This window comes from Ricinus communis, chromosome 8, assembly GCF_019578655.1.
Source record: "Ricinus communis isolate WT05 ecotype wild-type chromosome 8, ASM1957865v1, whole genome shotgun sequence".
In the NCBI taxonomy this organism is placed as follows: domain Eukaryota; kingdom Viridiplantae; phylum Streptophyta; class Magnoliopsida; order Malpighiales; family Euphorbiaceae; genus Ricinus; species Ricinus communis.
Genome location: NC_063263.1, coordinates 13,319,150 through 13,333,584, shown reverse-complemented (window position 1 = coordinate 13,333,584; position 14,435 = coordinate 13,319,150). Strand labels below are relative to the sequence as shown.

General features: G+C 35.7%; 4 protein-coding genes across 4 annotated transcripts; 1 reads left to right on the top strand and 3 right to left on the bottom strand.

Annotated features, from left to right (window-relative positions):
* Positions 1–228: 228 nt before the first annotated feature.
* Positions 229–2,233, bottom strand: LOC107260796 (transcription termination factor MTERF6, chloroplastic/mitochondrial-like). Its single transcript, XM_015715469.3, has one exon. It carries the CDS (start codon positions 2,200–2,202, stop codon positions 982–984), a length of 1,221 nt encoding a protein of 406 aa, XP_015570955.1. The 5' UTR covers positions 2,203–2,233; the 3' UTR covers positions 229–981.
* A 2,826-nt stretch (positions 2,234–5,059) lies between these two features.
* On the bottom strand, positions 5,060–6,767 carry LOC8260764 (transcription termination factor MTERF6, chloroplastic/mitochondrial-like). The gene has a single exon (XM_025156260.2). It carries the CDS (start codon positions 6,515–6,517, stop codon positions 5,303–5,305), a length of 1,215 nt encoding a protein of 404 aa, XP_025012028.1. The 5' UTR covers positions 6,518–6,767; the 3' UTR covers positions 5,060–5,302.
* Positions 6,768–7,526: 759 nt separating this feature from the next.
* Positions 7,527–9,212, bottom strand: LOC107260742 (transcription termination factor MTERF6, chloroplastic/mitochondrial-like). Its single transcript, XM_015715307.2, has one exon. It carries the CDS (start codon positions 8,960–8,962, stop codon positions 7,751–7,753), a length of 1,212 nt encoding a protein of 403 aa, XP_015570793.2. The 5' UTR covers positions 8,963–9,212; the 3' UTR covers positions 7,527–7,750.
* Positions 9,213–10,071: 859 nt separating this feature from the next.
* Positions 10,072–14,375, top strand: LOC8284399 (probable protein arginine N-methyltransferase 3). Its single transcript, XM_002512976.3, has 7 exons — positions 10,072–10,483; positions 11,117–11,563; positions 11,681–11,778; positions 12,646–12,724; positions 12,807–13,061; positions 13,166–13,333; positions 13,757–14,375. Exons 1-7 carry the CDS (start codon positions 10,166–10,168, stop codon positions 14,180–14,182), a joined length of 1,791 nt encoding a protein of 596 aa, XP_002513022.2. The 5' UTR covers positions 10,072–10,165; the 3' UTR covers positions 14,183–14,375.
* Positions 14,376–14,435: the final 60 nt, after the last annotated feature.

Genomic DNA, 14,435 nt, shown 5'->3' with positions numbered 1-14,435 from the left:
TATTAAAAAGGGACACACTCCTTGGCCATTTGACTCCCAATATATCATCCATCAGAATTGGCCGAGTTTCAGCAGGAGCTATTCTCAGAATGTTCACGCCTATACCTCATGACTCAGTAACAATCGCCAGAAAGTCTTTTGGTTCCATGTATTATGTGGCAATCAATAATTTTTAACCCATTATTTTTCTTGCAAATTTAGTTTTTATAGTTATTATATTTTTGAGCAGAAGCTGAAAATCTGGAACTTCATTTAAGGCCCAAAAGGGCATCAAAATACAAAGGTTTTGCCATTGTGAGGGAAGCTGAAGCTTCGGCTACATACATTCTATTAACTTCTGCGGGAACAAAAAAGTACATAACTTTCTCTTTTACAAGATGAGGCAAGATTCAGCACAAGTTTCCCATTGCACTCGGCCACTATTGCTGCTATTTGCAATGGCTTCAGTAAATTTGAGTATTCTCATTTCCTAGCATAATTTCACCTGTCTTAACCAAGCATGTAAGTTTATCTGCTGGCTGAAGCTGGTGCTGGTTTGCTGGGAGTAAGCAGCCCAAGAGTTAAAGGGTATTGTGATGTGGCCCTCAACCTAACAATCCCAATTATATTACCTTCAGACGACCGAACACATAGCAACAATGAATATGCAGATTGGCCAAGAATCTCTTAAAGTCCATTTTAACATTACTATGGATGATAAAAGGCAATAACAAAAACACCCAAGAAAGCAAAATGGACAAAGAACCAAAGTAACAAAAAATCTGGTTTACTTCGATAGAGAGATAGACCTCACTCGAGATAAGTTTGAACTTCACTCAAGAATAGATAAATAAATAAATACTCAAAAGTTGCAATCACTTGTATTAGCTGTGCTCCTCAACTAGAAACAATGCAAGTTCCTCACTATGAATTCCATGGCATCAGATCAATTAACAATCACCACCTACCACCTACAAGCTTATCTGCAGCGATTATCAGTCATTACTTATTAGCTGCTCCTAACATCTTGCGAAAGGGGCCAAACTTTGTCTGTCTTATTCGCTGTTGCTTAACAACTAGCTGTTTAGAAAGCTCCAAGTTCTCATTATATAGCTTCAATAGCTGAGGTGCTTCTTCATAACAATTGATGCATTTTTCCATGAAATACTTCTCCGTACACGTGAACACTCTAATCATACCAGAACTCGTTTTCATCAAGCCTTTAGATGATAGAAACTGAATAACTGAAGCTCTTGGGATAAGCCTCTTCTTCAAGCTCAGCGAAAGTAGCAAAGGGCGATGAGCAATGACAGAAGATTCTAAACCCAATTTATTGACATAAAAATCCATTACTGCCATAATCTTATTCTCAGAATTTGTCATACACCAAGGGAACTTTACAAAGGCTCTACAAATATCTTCATTAGACCAGCCCCACCTTTTATAAGCATCAACCTTCTTATCCCACATTGACCTGCTCATTGCCGTTAATGCTATTATTGCTGAAACAAACTGTGACTTCAATGGATCAAATCCCATTTTCTTCACTTCCTCCACAATCTTTTTAAACTTATCTGCTTCCATCCCAATTTTTTGAGGAAAATAATGAACTAACATCAAAATTTTCGATGCAGGAACTCCATATTCATGCAAAGTATTGATATTAGGTATCACATCAGCTTCAAGGCGACGAGTTAGAATAATAGGATAACGTTTAATTGCTGCAATGGTTTTTTCATCAGAATGGTGGAAGTCTCTAAAGAAATTAAAAGAAGGAATCAACTGGTTTTCTAAGCTTCTACTAAAGAGCCAAGGATAATAAGTGAAGATTCTTATGAGGTCAGTTGTTGAAGCACCTTTAGATATAAAGAACTCAACTTTAGGGAAAATATTTTTCTCAAGATTGGCTGATAGAGTTTCTGGGAACTTTCTGATTATTTTAGAGATTTGGATTTTTGAGAATCCAAGGTTCTTGAAAAATGATAGAACAAGATCAGGTTTTTTAGGGTCTTCAAAATTGACTCTTTTAGAAATTGATAAGGCAGATTCTGGAGAAAACCCATATGTTTTTATTAGATAAGAAACAGTAAATGAGTGTTGATTTTCATCACTTGACATATATCTAATACAAGCATCTGATAATAATAAAATTGATGGTTTTTGAGCACTGATAAAGCAACCATTATTTCTTTGGAGAATAGTTTTACAAAGAAAATAAAACATGGAAACTGAAAGTTAGATGGTAAAAGAAGAATGTCACCTATTTCGGCTTCCAGTTCCAGCAGCAGCAGAGGACACTCCGAAACTGACTAACTAGAAACCAAAACCCCAGTAAGAGAGAAGTAACAGTCAACACTCACCAGGAGAGAGCAGCGGATTGTTTGTTAAAATCAAAACTGCGTCGTTTGTTACTGAAGGGATCTTTACAAGTTGGAATCTTTGCAGGTTTGAACTTTTGTGGAGCTCCCGCTAAATAAGAAGAACTTTTATGGAGTCAAATTGCTATATTAAGTTATTTTTGAGTGTTTAGGTTGGTTATGATTTGGGTTGACGTGATATTTGCTCAGAGATGGGAAACAACAGGACGGTAGGCTTTCTTGTAAATTGTGTATAATCAGGCTCGGGTCACTTGATTAGTTAATGATTGCATTGAAATTTTATGCTTTGATGTTTCTGGGTCCAAAATAAAGTCAAATTTTTTCGCTTCTCTTTAGTATGAAAGGAGAAAACAACAACTTGATACTCCAATTGATTATCAGTTCAATATTTTATTGCCATCTTAGGAAATTCTCTTTTTGATCAGAAAATAAACTCTTCATTGGTTAAAGCCCCAATTGGCATCAGTCTATAGAGTGGTACTTTCGAGGGAAAAAAAGATTTATTTATTGATAGTTTAACAGAAAAAAGTAAGTTGTAAGTTCTTAATCTTTTTTTTTTTTTTTATTACAAATAAGCATATGAAAATAATTTTACTATATTCTAAGCTCCTAATTAGACGGAGACTTAATAACAAATAAACCTCCAAATCCATATAAGCATTTTCAAAATCTATTTTAATTTTTAATACTGAAAAACCTTTAATTTTGATTTCTTTAAGAAAAGTAAAAGAAAAAAAACTTTCAACCCCATCAGTTAATGTGCACTATAGCTAGGCATAGAAAATAAAAAGAAATAAAGACCTGAGAGCATGATTTGGGCAGCCATTAGGAATTTAACACTAGTAGCTATGCTTTTAGATGCCAGTGAATAGTGAGACAATAGCAATTATGGCTTTGTGTTTCTCAACCTGTACGAGGTGAACTTCTACTCGGCCTCGGACATTGTAGGAGACATGCAAAGCCACATCCATACTTGTAGCATGAGTGATTTCCTCATCTTTTTGTTGAGTGCCTGCAGAATAATAATCTTGCATGCCCTTTCCCTTCGTGGAGAGGTTTGAAGTTCCTGCCCTACAACCAGAAACGGGATTGGAGGCTCCTGTTTATTTGGGGTAAGATCGAGCCTCGCAATCATTCACGCAACACCAGCAATTCCTGCACTCCTCTGTTGAGCTCCTTAACTGAATTATTGCGTGCAAGTAGCTTCTCCTTTATACCTTGCGACTTTTAGAGATGGATTCCTCGTAGTTGTTGCATCAGAGCAAGAAATTTCAGCATCACTTGATTAGAAGGAGAAAAAAAAGAAAGAATCAGGCTTCAAGGAACCAGACAGAAGGAGATGGGTTGTGATGGAATGATTTATGCTCCTTGCTCCAAACCTTAGAGACTTATCATGACACCCTTTCTCCACATAATTCACTGTGTCTGGAGAATATCAACGGTGATATTTGGTGATACATGAGAGGGGAGATAAGATATCCCAATGAATCAGGGAGTAAGATAATAAAGAAACACATTAATAGCTGATATTAGAAAGGGACACACTCCCTGGTCATTGAGTCCCACTAGATCATCTGTCAGAATTAGAATTGGCTGAATTTCAACAGGAGGTGTTCTCAGAATGTTCACGCCTCTACCATGATTCAAAGAGGCATTCGCCAGAAAACTCTGCTGCTCTATTTGCTTCCATTTATGTACATGTGCCAAATGTGCAGGTTCCGGTCCTTTCTGTTTAGCAGAAGGCTCACTTCAACAAAGTCCGAATTGTGGTTCATGCATCTGGAGCCTCCTGCAAGCCATTGAACAACCATAGTTGAATCTGTATCCAGGCGAAATTTGGGGTAACCATTGTCAACATACAGCCGAGAAACCCATCTGGTACTACTACCATAAGGAACCTTATCATATACCTCAAATGCTGCACCCTATAGATTTCTTGAGCCAATGCAGTTTGTATTCAGGACTCACTTGGTATTTCATATTTCCTAAAAAGAATTGGTATTTTCATGCTTTCTTTTTTCAATAATAGAGGTTTGAAATTTAAGTGAATTTATATTCTTAACCCAATAATTTACCAATGAATCAATTTTTTTCTTCCTATCAATCAACATATATCTCATTTTCTTGCAAATTTTCGTATGGTTGACTTTTCTTGAACAGAAGCTGAAAATCTGGAACTTCAACTTCAAGGCCCAAAAGGGCAACAAAATACAAAAGTTTTGCCAATGTGAGGGGAACTGATGCTTCGGGTACATATATAGCTTGCTACTCTATCAACTTCTGTGGGAACAAGAAATACAGAAGTTCCTATCCTACAAGATGAGGCAATATTCAATACAAGTTTCCCAACTATAGGAGAAATTTCACATTGCACCCAGCCACTGCTGCTATTTGCAATGGCTTTAGCAGATTTGCATATTCTCATTTCCTAGCATAATTTCATCTGACATAACCAAGCATATAAGTTTTATCTGCTGGCTGCACCTGGTGCTGGCTTGCTGGGAGTAAGCAGACCAAGAGGGCATTGTGATGTGGCCCTCAAACTAAACAGTCCCAATTATATTACCGTCAAGACAACCGATGCATACAACCATGAATATGCAGATTGGCTAGAATCTCTTAAGGTCAATTTAAATTACTGTGGATGATAAAAAGGCAACAACAAAAACACCCAAGAAAGCAAAATGGACAACGAAGCAAAGTAACAAAATTACTGGTTTACTTCATTAGACAGATAGACCTCACTCAAGATGAGTTTGAGCTTCACTCAAGAATAGAAAAATAAGTGAATACTCAAAAGTTGCATTTGCATTTGGTCACTTCTATTAGCGGTGCTCTTCAACTAGAAACAATCAAGTTCCTACAAAGTAGAGGCCCTCAGATCAATTAACAATCAGCACCTACCACCTACAAGCTTATCCACAGTGATTATCAGTTATTACTTACTAGCTGCTCCTAACATTTTTTGCAAAAGGGCCAAAGTTTGTCTTTCTCATTCGCTGTTGCATATCAACTAGCTGTTTAGAAAGCTCCAAGTTCTCATTATGTAGCTTCAGTAGCTGAGGTGCTTCTTCATAACAATTGATGCACTTTTCCATGAAATCCTTCTCTGTATACTCGAACACTCTAGTTATACCAGAATCCATTTTAATCAAACCTTTAGATGATAGAAACTGAATAACTGAAGCTCTTGGAACAAGCCTCTTCTTCAAGCTCAGTGAAAGCAGCAAAGGGCGATGCGCAATGACAGAAGATTCTAAATTTAATTTGTTGACATAGAGATCCATTACTGCCATAAGCTTATCTTCAGAAATTGTCATACACCATGGATTCTTTGCAAAGGCTCTATAAATATCTTCAGTAGACCAGCCCCACCTTTTATAAACATCAACCTTCCTATCCCACATTGATCTGCTTGTTCCGGTTAACACTGTTATTGCTACAACAAACTTAGACTTTGATGGATCAAATCCCATTTTCTTCACTTCCTCCACAATCTTTTTAGACATATCTGCTCTCGTCCCAATTAATTGAGGAAAACAATGAACGAACAATGAAACTTTTGATGCAGGAACTCCATATTCACGCAAAGTGTTGATATTAGGTGTCACATCAGCTTCAAGCTGAAGCATTAGAATATGAGGAAACCGTTTGATTGCTGTAATGGTTTTTCCATCAGAATGGTGGAAGTCTCTGAAGAAATTAAAAGAAGGAATCAACTGGTTTTCTAAGCTTCTTCTAAAGAGCCAAGGATAAAGAGTGAAGATTCTTATGAGGCCAGTTGTCGAAGCACCTTTAGAGATAAAGAACTCAACTTTAGGGAAAATACTTTTCTCAAGATTGGCTGATAGAGTTTGTGGGGACTTTCTGGTTATTTTAGAGATTTGGGTTTGTGAGAATCCAAGGTTCTTGAAAAATGACAGAAAAAGATCAGGTATTTTAGGGTCTTCAAAATTGACTCTTTTAGAAATTGATAAAGCAGATTCTGGAGAAAATCCATATGTTTTTATTAGATAAGAAACAGTAAATGAGTGTTGATTCCCATCACTTGACATATATCTAACACAAGCATATGATAATAAAACAATTGATGAGTTTTGAGCACTGATAAAGCAACCATTATTTCTGTGGAGAATAGGTTTACAAAGAAAATGAAACATGGATATTGAAATTAGATGGTAAAAGAAGAATCTCACCTATTTTACTCTCCAACTCCAGCAGCAGCGGAGGACACTCCGAAACTGACTGACCAAGAAACAAAACCCCAGTAAGAGCGATGTAACACTCAACACTTACCAGGACAGAGAGCAGAGCATTGTTTAGAAAAATTAAAAAACGTCGCCGTTCGTTACTCAAGAAATGGTTTTTGTCAAGATGCTATGGAAGGTAAATAAATGATATAAAAGTCAGAATCTTTACAGGTTCGAAATTTTCTTTTTCTTGTAAATTGTGTATAATCAGGCTCCACTCACTTAATTAGTTAATGATTGCATTTGAAATCTTTTGATTTGATGTTTTGGGGTCCAAAATGAAGTCAGATTTTTCCCTTCTCTTTAGTATAAAAATAAAAGACAACTTGATATTCCAATCAACCAATTAAGTTTTATGTATCAGTTCAATGTTTTATTGCCAAATTTGCAAATTATCCTTTTGAATAGAAAATAAACTCTTCATTGATTAAAGGCCCAATTGGCATCAATATTTAGAACGGTTGCTGAGCCAGAATGAGGGTAAGCAACCCCATTACAAGGGGAGGGCATCTGAATTACTAAATTTTGAAGTCTCAGCTGCTTATTATCACTTTTGTGCAGCTGTTCCGAGTTAAACCAAAATAACCTGATTCTTGAGGCTCTAGAGGCTGCTAACGTTCAGCGAGCCAGAATTTCCACATTATGATTTCCTAGCGTAAAACCTCACTTGTCTAAACCAATCAGCATTCTTTGGCTGCCTCAAGAATGCTGAGATATAGCATCCTGAAAATTTGTGGATAGATATTTGTGGTTCTCAACCTATATAGGCGAAAATTTTTGCCCTATGACTCCTCAATTCTCATAGCAATAATTCAAGATATGCAGATTGACCAGGCAAAGAAAAAAAAAAAAAGAACCAAAATCTAACAAGTTACCAATATTTATAAGAAGCAACAAGAGATGTCCATCATACTGTCACTGAACAAGAATTAAACTCTTTACTGATACCATCAAAAAGTCTTGAGCTTTAATTTCACTCAAGAATAGCAAACCAAAAGATGTTCTCAGAAGTTTGATTTACAGTCAACGCTTGAGTTAATTGCACTTTTTAACTATAACCAATGTAGTTCCTAACTATGAAGTCCATGGCAGCAAATCAATTATCAATTACTGCCTACCAGCATCAAGCTATCCATAATACTATCAGGTATTACAACTACCAGCATCTCTACCAAAGGGGCCAAAATGCAAAACCATCTTTCTCTTTCCCTGTTGCTGATCATCTAGCTGTTTTGAGAGCTCTAATTTCTCATTATATAGCTTCAATAGTTGAGGTGCTTCTTCATAACAATTGATGCACTTTTCCATGAAATCCTTCTCTGTATACTCGAACACTCTAGTTATACCGGAATCCATTTTAATCAAACTTTTAGATGATAGAAACTGAATAACTGAAGCTCTTGGAACAAGCCTCTTCTTCAAGCTCAGTGAAAGCAGCAAAGGGCGATGCGCAGTGACAGAAGATTCTAAATTTAATTTGTTGACATAGAAATCCATTACTGCCATAACCTTATCTTCAGAAATTGCCATACACCATGGATACTTTGCAAAGGCTCTATAAATATCTTCAGTAGACCAGCCCCACCTTTTATAAACATCAACCTTCCTATCCCACATTGATCTGCTCGTTCCAATTAATACCATTATTGCTAAAACAAACTGTGACTTCAATGGGTCAAATCCCATTTTCTTCACTTCCTCCACAATCTTTTTAAACTTATCTGTTTCCATCTCAATCTTTTGGGGATGATAACGAACTAATAACAATATATTTGCAGCAGGAACTCCATTCTCTTGCAAAGTATTTATATTAGGTATCACAGCAGTTTCAAGCCGACGAGCTAAAATATTAGGATAACGCTTAATTGCTGCAATGGTCTTCTCATCAGATTGGTGAAAATCTCTAAAGAAATTAAAAGAAGGAACCAACTGGTTGTCTAAGCTTCTCGTAAAGAGCCAAGGATAACAAGAGAAGATTCTTATAAGATCAGGAGTTGAAGCGCCTTTAGAACGAAAGAACTCAACTTTAGGGAAAATCGCTTTCTCAGGATTGGGTGATAGGATTCTTGGGTACTTTCTGATTATTTCAGAGATTTGGGATTTTGAGAATCCAAGGTTCTTGAAAAATGACAGAACAAGATCAGGTTTTTCTGGGTTTTCAAAACTGACACTTTTAGAGATCGATACAGCTGATTCAGGAGAAAATCCATATGTTTTTATCAGATAAGAAATAGTAAATGAGTGTTGATTTGCATCAGTTGACAAAAATCTAACACAAGTTAATACTGGGTTTCGAGCAGTGATAAAGTAACCATTTTTTCTATGGAGAATGGATTTACAGAGTAAATCAAACATGGGTACTGAGATTCAAATGGTAAGAGAAGAAAAGAGCTCACCTAATTTTAATCCCCAATTCCAGCAGAGAAAGATCCAACAAGTCGCTAGGTCAGAAAAGCGAGAACTATAAATTCTCCCCAAGTAGGATTTGAACCTACGACCAGTCAGTAACAGCCGACCGCTCTACCACTGAGCTACTGAGGAAAAAATAACTCCCTTCAGGAAGCCGACTCTCGTTCTTCGGATGACAATGAACTAAAAAAGTAATAGAAGAGACTAGAATTAACAATTCTTTATGTTTTGGAAAAAGGTATGAATACACCCTTACTCTTGTGGCCAAATTTCAATTAAGCATTTAAATTTTAAGTTGAAACAATCTTAAACTATATAATACGAAACAATTAAACTGTATATGTAACTCAGTTATTGCTACGATTAACTATTTCGATAAAAATTACAAATGATTTTTTAAAATTTTAGATAAATATCAATTCAGCATTTAAATTTTAAATTAGATAATTAAACTCTTAAACCAAACAATTCAAAACAATTAATTTTTTTTATACAACTCTGTTATTATTACAGATAATTATTTTTATTGATAATAACCCATATAAAATGATAAATAATAGCATAAAAACACCATGATTGTAAATTTTATTTTTTTATACTTCTAAAAATAATATAAAATAAAAATAATTATTTCAACAAAAAAATAAAATCTGGATGTAAAAAATGAAAGAGTTAAAATAAAATTTAAGTGTGAAAAATAAAATAAATTTTTTGTTTTGTTGAAATAATTCTTTTAGTTTAAGGGTTTAGTTGTTTCACCTTATAATTTAAAAATTTAATTAATATTTAATTAAAAATTTAAAGAATTATTTGTATCTTTTATCAAAATAATTAATGCCAAAAGCAATCAAGTTGCATGGAAGGGCTTAATGATTTCACATTATTTAGTTTAAAGATATATATTTATTCTAACTTAAAATTAAAGACTTAATTGAGATTTGACTAACGGTTGAGGGATTATACGTGCTTTTTGCCCTATGCTTTTCTTTTTAGTTTCTTTTTAAACCAAACTACGCCGTTTTATTTGGTGAAAAAAACAGTCCACGCATACAAATTCGAAAAATAGGGTTTCTGTCAGGGTTTAAGGAATGAAACTAGACTAATACATATTTCACTTCTTGCCCCTCTCTATCTCTCTCTACAGAAATCATGGCCAAAAACAATCAAATAGAAATCGATGAATTAAACACAAAACCAATCCAACAAAAAATTAAAGAAGAATTAGTAGAAGATGAAGATGATGAAGAAGAAGATAATGGAGATTGGGAAGATTGGAGAGATGATGATGAAGAAGAGGAAGCAGACTCTAATTTTTTGTGTTTATTTTGTGATTCTAAGTACAGCTCTTGCATTGAGTTACTTGACCATTGTGGTTTTACCCATAAGTTTGATTTAAAAGGGATAAGGAAAGAACTGTGCTTGGATTTCTATGGTTCATTTAAGTTCATCAACTACGTTAGGTCTATGGTAATCAGCAGTTATTTTGTTGCGTATTGATGCGTTTTTCTTTGTTTTATTGTTTATGATATGTGGAGTAATTGAAGGATTAAAAAGTTTGTAACTTTTACAAAAGCTTCAACTGCTTTAATCTAAATTGTTGTGTTAGGTCCTTTGAGTGTTTAGTTTGATTATGATTTAGGTTACGTTTGGTTAAATAGAAATAGAAACAATAGAAAAGGAAGCCTTAATTTTTTTTCCCTCGTGTAGAATCAGGTTAAGCTCACCTAATTGATTGCAATTGGATGTTATGTTCTTGCCATCCAAAACCGAAAGATAAAAGATTAATCTTTTCTATTCTTTTCTTATTTGTCTCACAGTCGCCAAATGGAGTAGTATAAATCTATTGTGAGTCTATGTGAATACCTTTCTTACTTTCTCTCATTTTTTGTTATCCTAACATGGCTATGGTATCATTTGTTTTCACTCTTTTTGGGTCCTGAAATAATGGGGGAGGCTGGGACGGTGGGCTGTGGAAAAGTTTTCTTTTAAAAGAAGAAAATTTCAATGTTTCTGTTATTATGCTTTTTATCATTAGCAGAAAAAAGCTTGTGTAATTTGATGTCTTGATGCCTTTGTCTGTCCTTTTCTCTTACCTACCAGGTGGCAGAAAACAGATGCTGGAGTTGTGGGGTTACTTGCAAGTCCAACAGATATCTACAGTGTCATTTACATGACGCAGTGAACCTTAAAGACATTAAGCTTTTCTGGGATGATGATAGATATTTGAAACCTTTTTTACAAGATGATTCACTCTTGTACAGTTTTATTGGAGATGAAGAAAGTGAAGAGGATTTTGCTACACAAGTAGATAAAGAGGAACTCATGAAGGATTTAAGGAATATTGAAGAGATCCGTATTGAAGATGACCAAACTGGACAAGTTTCTGCAGCTATTTCTGACAAGTTTGAAGGAAATGGAATAAAAGAGGTTGCCTCTGTTTCCAAGGGCCCTTTGAATCTTGCCGTGACAGAGATTAAGAAAGTAAATGAGAATTATTTCGGTGCTTATAGTTCATTTGGTATCCATAGAGAGATGATAAGTGATAAGGTACTGAATTTTTAGTTTTGCTACATCATCCCAGATTATACTTTGACTGTGAAATGTGTGTTTTGATTGTAGATTCATTTGCAATAATGTTAAAACCTTTATATTCTGGTTATGCAGGTAAGGATGGATGCTTATAGGCAAGCTATCTTGAAAAATCCTTCTCTCTTGACTGGTGCTGTTGTGATGGATGTAGGTTGTGGAACTGGCATACTAAGGTCTGACGATGGCAATATACTTTCTTGTACAGTAGCTGAAGCAGTTCTAATCCTACTATTTTCTTTTTTCATGTTATCGCATTCTTTGCATGTTTATCTTAGATTTACTGCTCTCATTATAGTTTATCTTTGAGCTATTTGTCAGTAGCTCTTCTTTTCGCCATTGGCAACATCTTGGAACTCATTTCCACATTTTATTGCCATAATAACATGCGGCAGAGTATTATCGACATTTCCTGGGACCTAACTTTTCAAGTTTAACAAATGAAAAATACTTGATAAGGTCAAATAGCTCCTGCCAAATATGCTTGGGCCTTGAGGGAAGCTGGCTGTCCTTGTTGGTAAAGTGCCATAAGCCTTTGATTTGAGTGCTAAGTGCATCAAATCAGCCTTTGACGGATTTGGAATGCTGGAAGCGTAATCTTTAGAACCTGTCTGGCATAGTTTGTCTGGAATTTTTCTAATGATTGCTTGCAAAACTCTTTAGTATATTGAAATTCTTCTGAATATAGCTGTCGAATTTAATTAAAGTCAGGTGTGCTACAATGTTTAAAGTATGGTATGCTCAGTAGTGTCTTTACCTTTTTTCTCCTCCATAATTGATGATATAAAAAATGTGGAAACAAGCCTGTTTGCTTGCAGATGCTTGGATTCTATCATCTGGTGTTTTATCTATACCACTATACCGTTACTGTTTTTGGACATAAGAAGCCTTCATATTTACTAGTTAATCGAGTGGAATAGTCCATGTTATTATGTAGGAAACATCTGTATGTTAGCCAAATTCAGTTATCTGTTTAAGATATTCATAGTACACTTATACCTTATGAGCTTCTCTATTCTCTCCATCTCATTTTGGTTTTACAGTCTCTTTGCAGCCCAAGCAGGGGCTTCAAGAGTGATTGCAGTTGAAGCCAGTGAAAAGATGGCTGCAGTGGCAACTCAGGTATATACCGTTGTTAACAGTTTAATTGATGCCTTTATTTTCTCTTGTACCTCACTCCTCTCTTTTGGTTGTCCAACTTTAGATTGCTAAAGACAATGGCCTTTGGCACAGTAATACCCAAGGTGAAGGAAATAGCAAGTGCACTGGTGTAATGGAGGTGGTTCAAGGTATGGTTGAGGAGCTTGATATACAAATTGAACCACATAGTGTTGATGTCTTGGTGAGTGAATGGATGGGTTATTGCCTACTCTATGAGTCGATGCTCAGCTCAGTGCTCTATGCAAGAGATAAATGGTTGAGGCCTGGAGGTGCCATTCTCCCTGACACAGCAACTATTGTGAGTTCGTTTCTGTTCTTTTAGCTGCTTGTCCAATGTGATATTGAGTTTATGATGGAAGCTCATTCTATTTATCATTATTTTCTTAATGGCTCTCTTTTCAGTATGCTGCGGGATTTGGAAAAGGTGGTACCAGTCTTCCATTTTGGGAAGATGTATATGGTCTCAACATGACTTGCATTGGCAAAGAACTTGTTCAGGATGCTGCTCAAATTCCTATTATTGATATTGTGAATGATTGTGATCTAGTGACTGATGCTGCTGTTCTCCAGGTTAGTCCCCATCCCCAATAGAGAATCTTAAAGTTCTGGGTAAATCAGTCCTCATCCTATGGTCAATTTGAGTATTTGAGTTCTAGTTTCATGTTTGTCAAAATATGTATATTTCACCAACCTTTTCTTCCTTTAAAATGAAAAACAAGTAAATGGGGCCATTGTTGTCCTTTTGAATGATGCATACTTGGTGCCACCTTGTGGTGCGCTTTCAATTCATTCATTCACTTTGCTAAAACAAAGGAAAAGAAAAATGGAACTTACAAATTCGAATGTGTGCCGGGATATTATTTTTTTTATGAACTTAAAGTTGCTTCACAAAGGGTTGGTTCTAATCATACCAGAATTTATCTTGGATCTATATTTTGCATTTTATACTATAAACTTGTTTTGTTAGACTTAACTATTTGTTTCCTGCTTTAGAGTTTTGACTTGGCAACTATGAAGCCTGAAGATGTGGATTTCACCGCAAGCATCGAGCTGAAACCAAAATTGGGTAAAACAACATGGTGTTATGGGGTTGTATTGTGGTTTGATACTGATTTTACAACCAGGTTCTGCAAAGAAACACCAGCTGTGTTGTCTACATCCCCTTTCACTCCCAAAACACACTGGTCACAAACTATCCTCACCTTCCGGGAACCAATAGCAGTGGCACCAGCAAAACCTCCCGCTGATTTATCAGCAGCTGTTGGAACGGATGCATGCCCTGCTGCAAGAATCCATTTGCGCATCAGCATTGTTCGTGCCATTGAACATCGCAGCATCGACATTTCAATGGAGCCCATTACAGTTGGCCCAGTTGGTCAGAAGCGCAATTGGCCAGTGCAGATATTCAATCTATCTTAGAATTTGTCAAGCAGATCAAATCCATAGATCATACCATCTGGCATTTTGAGATTGTCTTGCCTGTGGGATCAGTTTTGACTCTGTAAAATTTGTGCTCTTAGAAAACTTGATTCTACCTTCTTGAGCATTTAGCCTGTCCAGTTGTGGGTCGATTATATAACCTTATTTTATGCATTTGGTGAGTTACATCCAAGGTTCCAAAATCTTATAAAACCTGCAAAAACCCTTGGGAATCTCCATCCATTCCATGTGT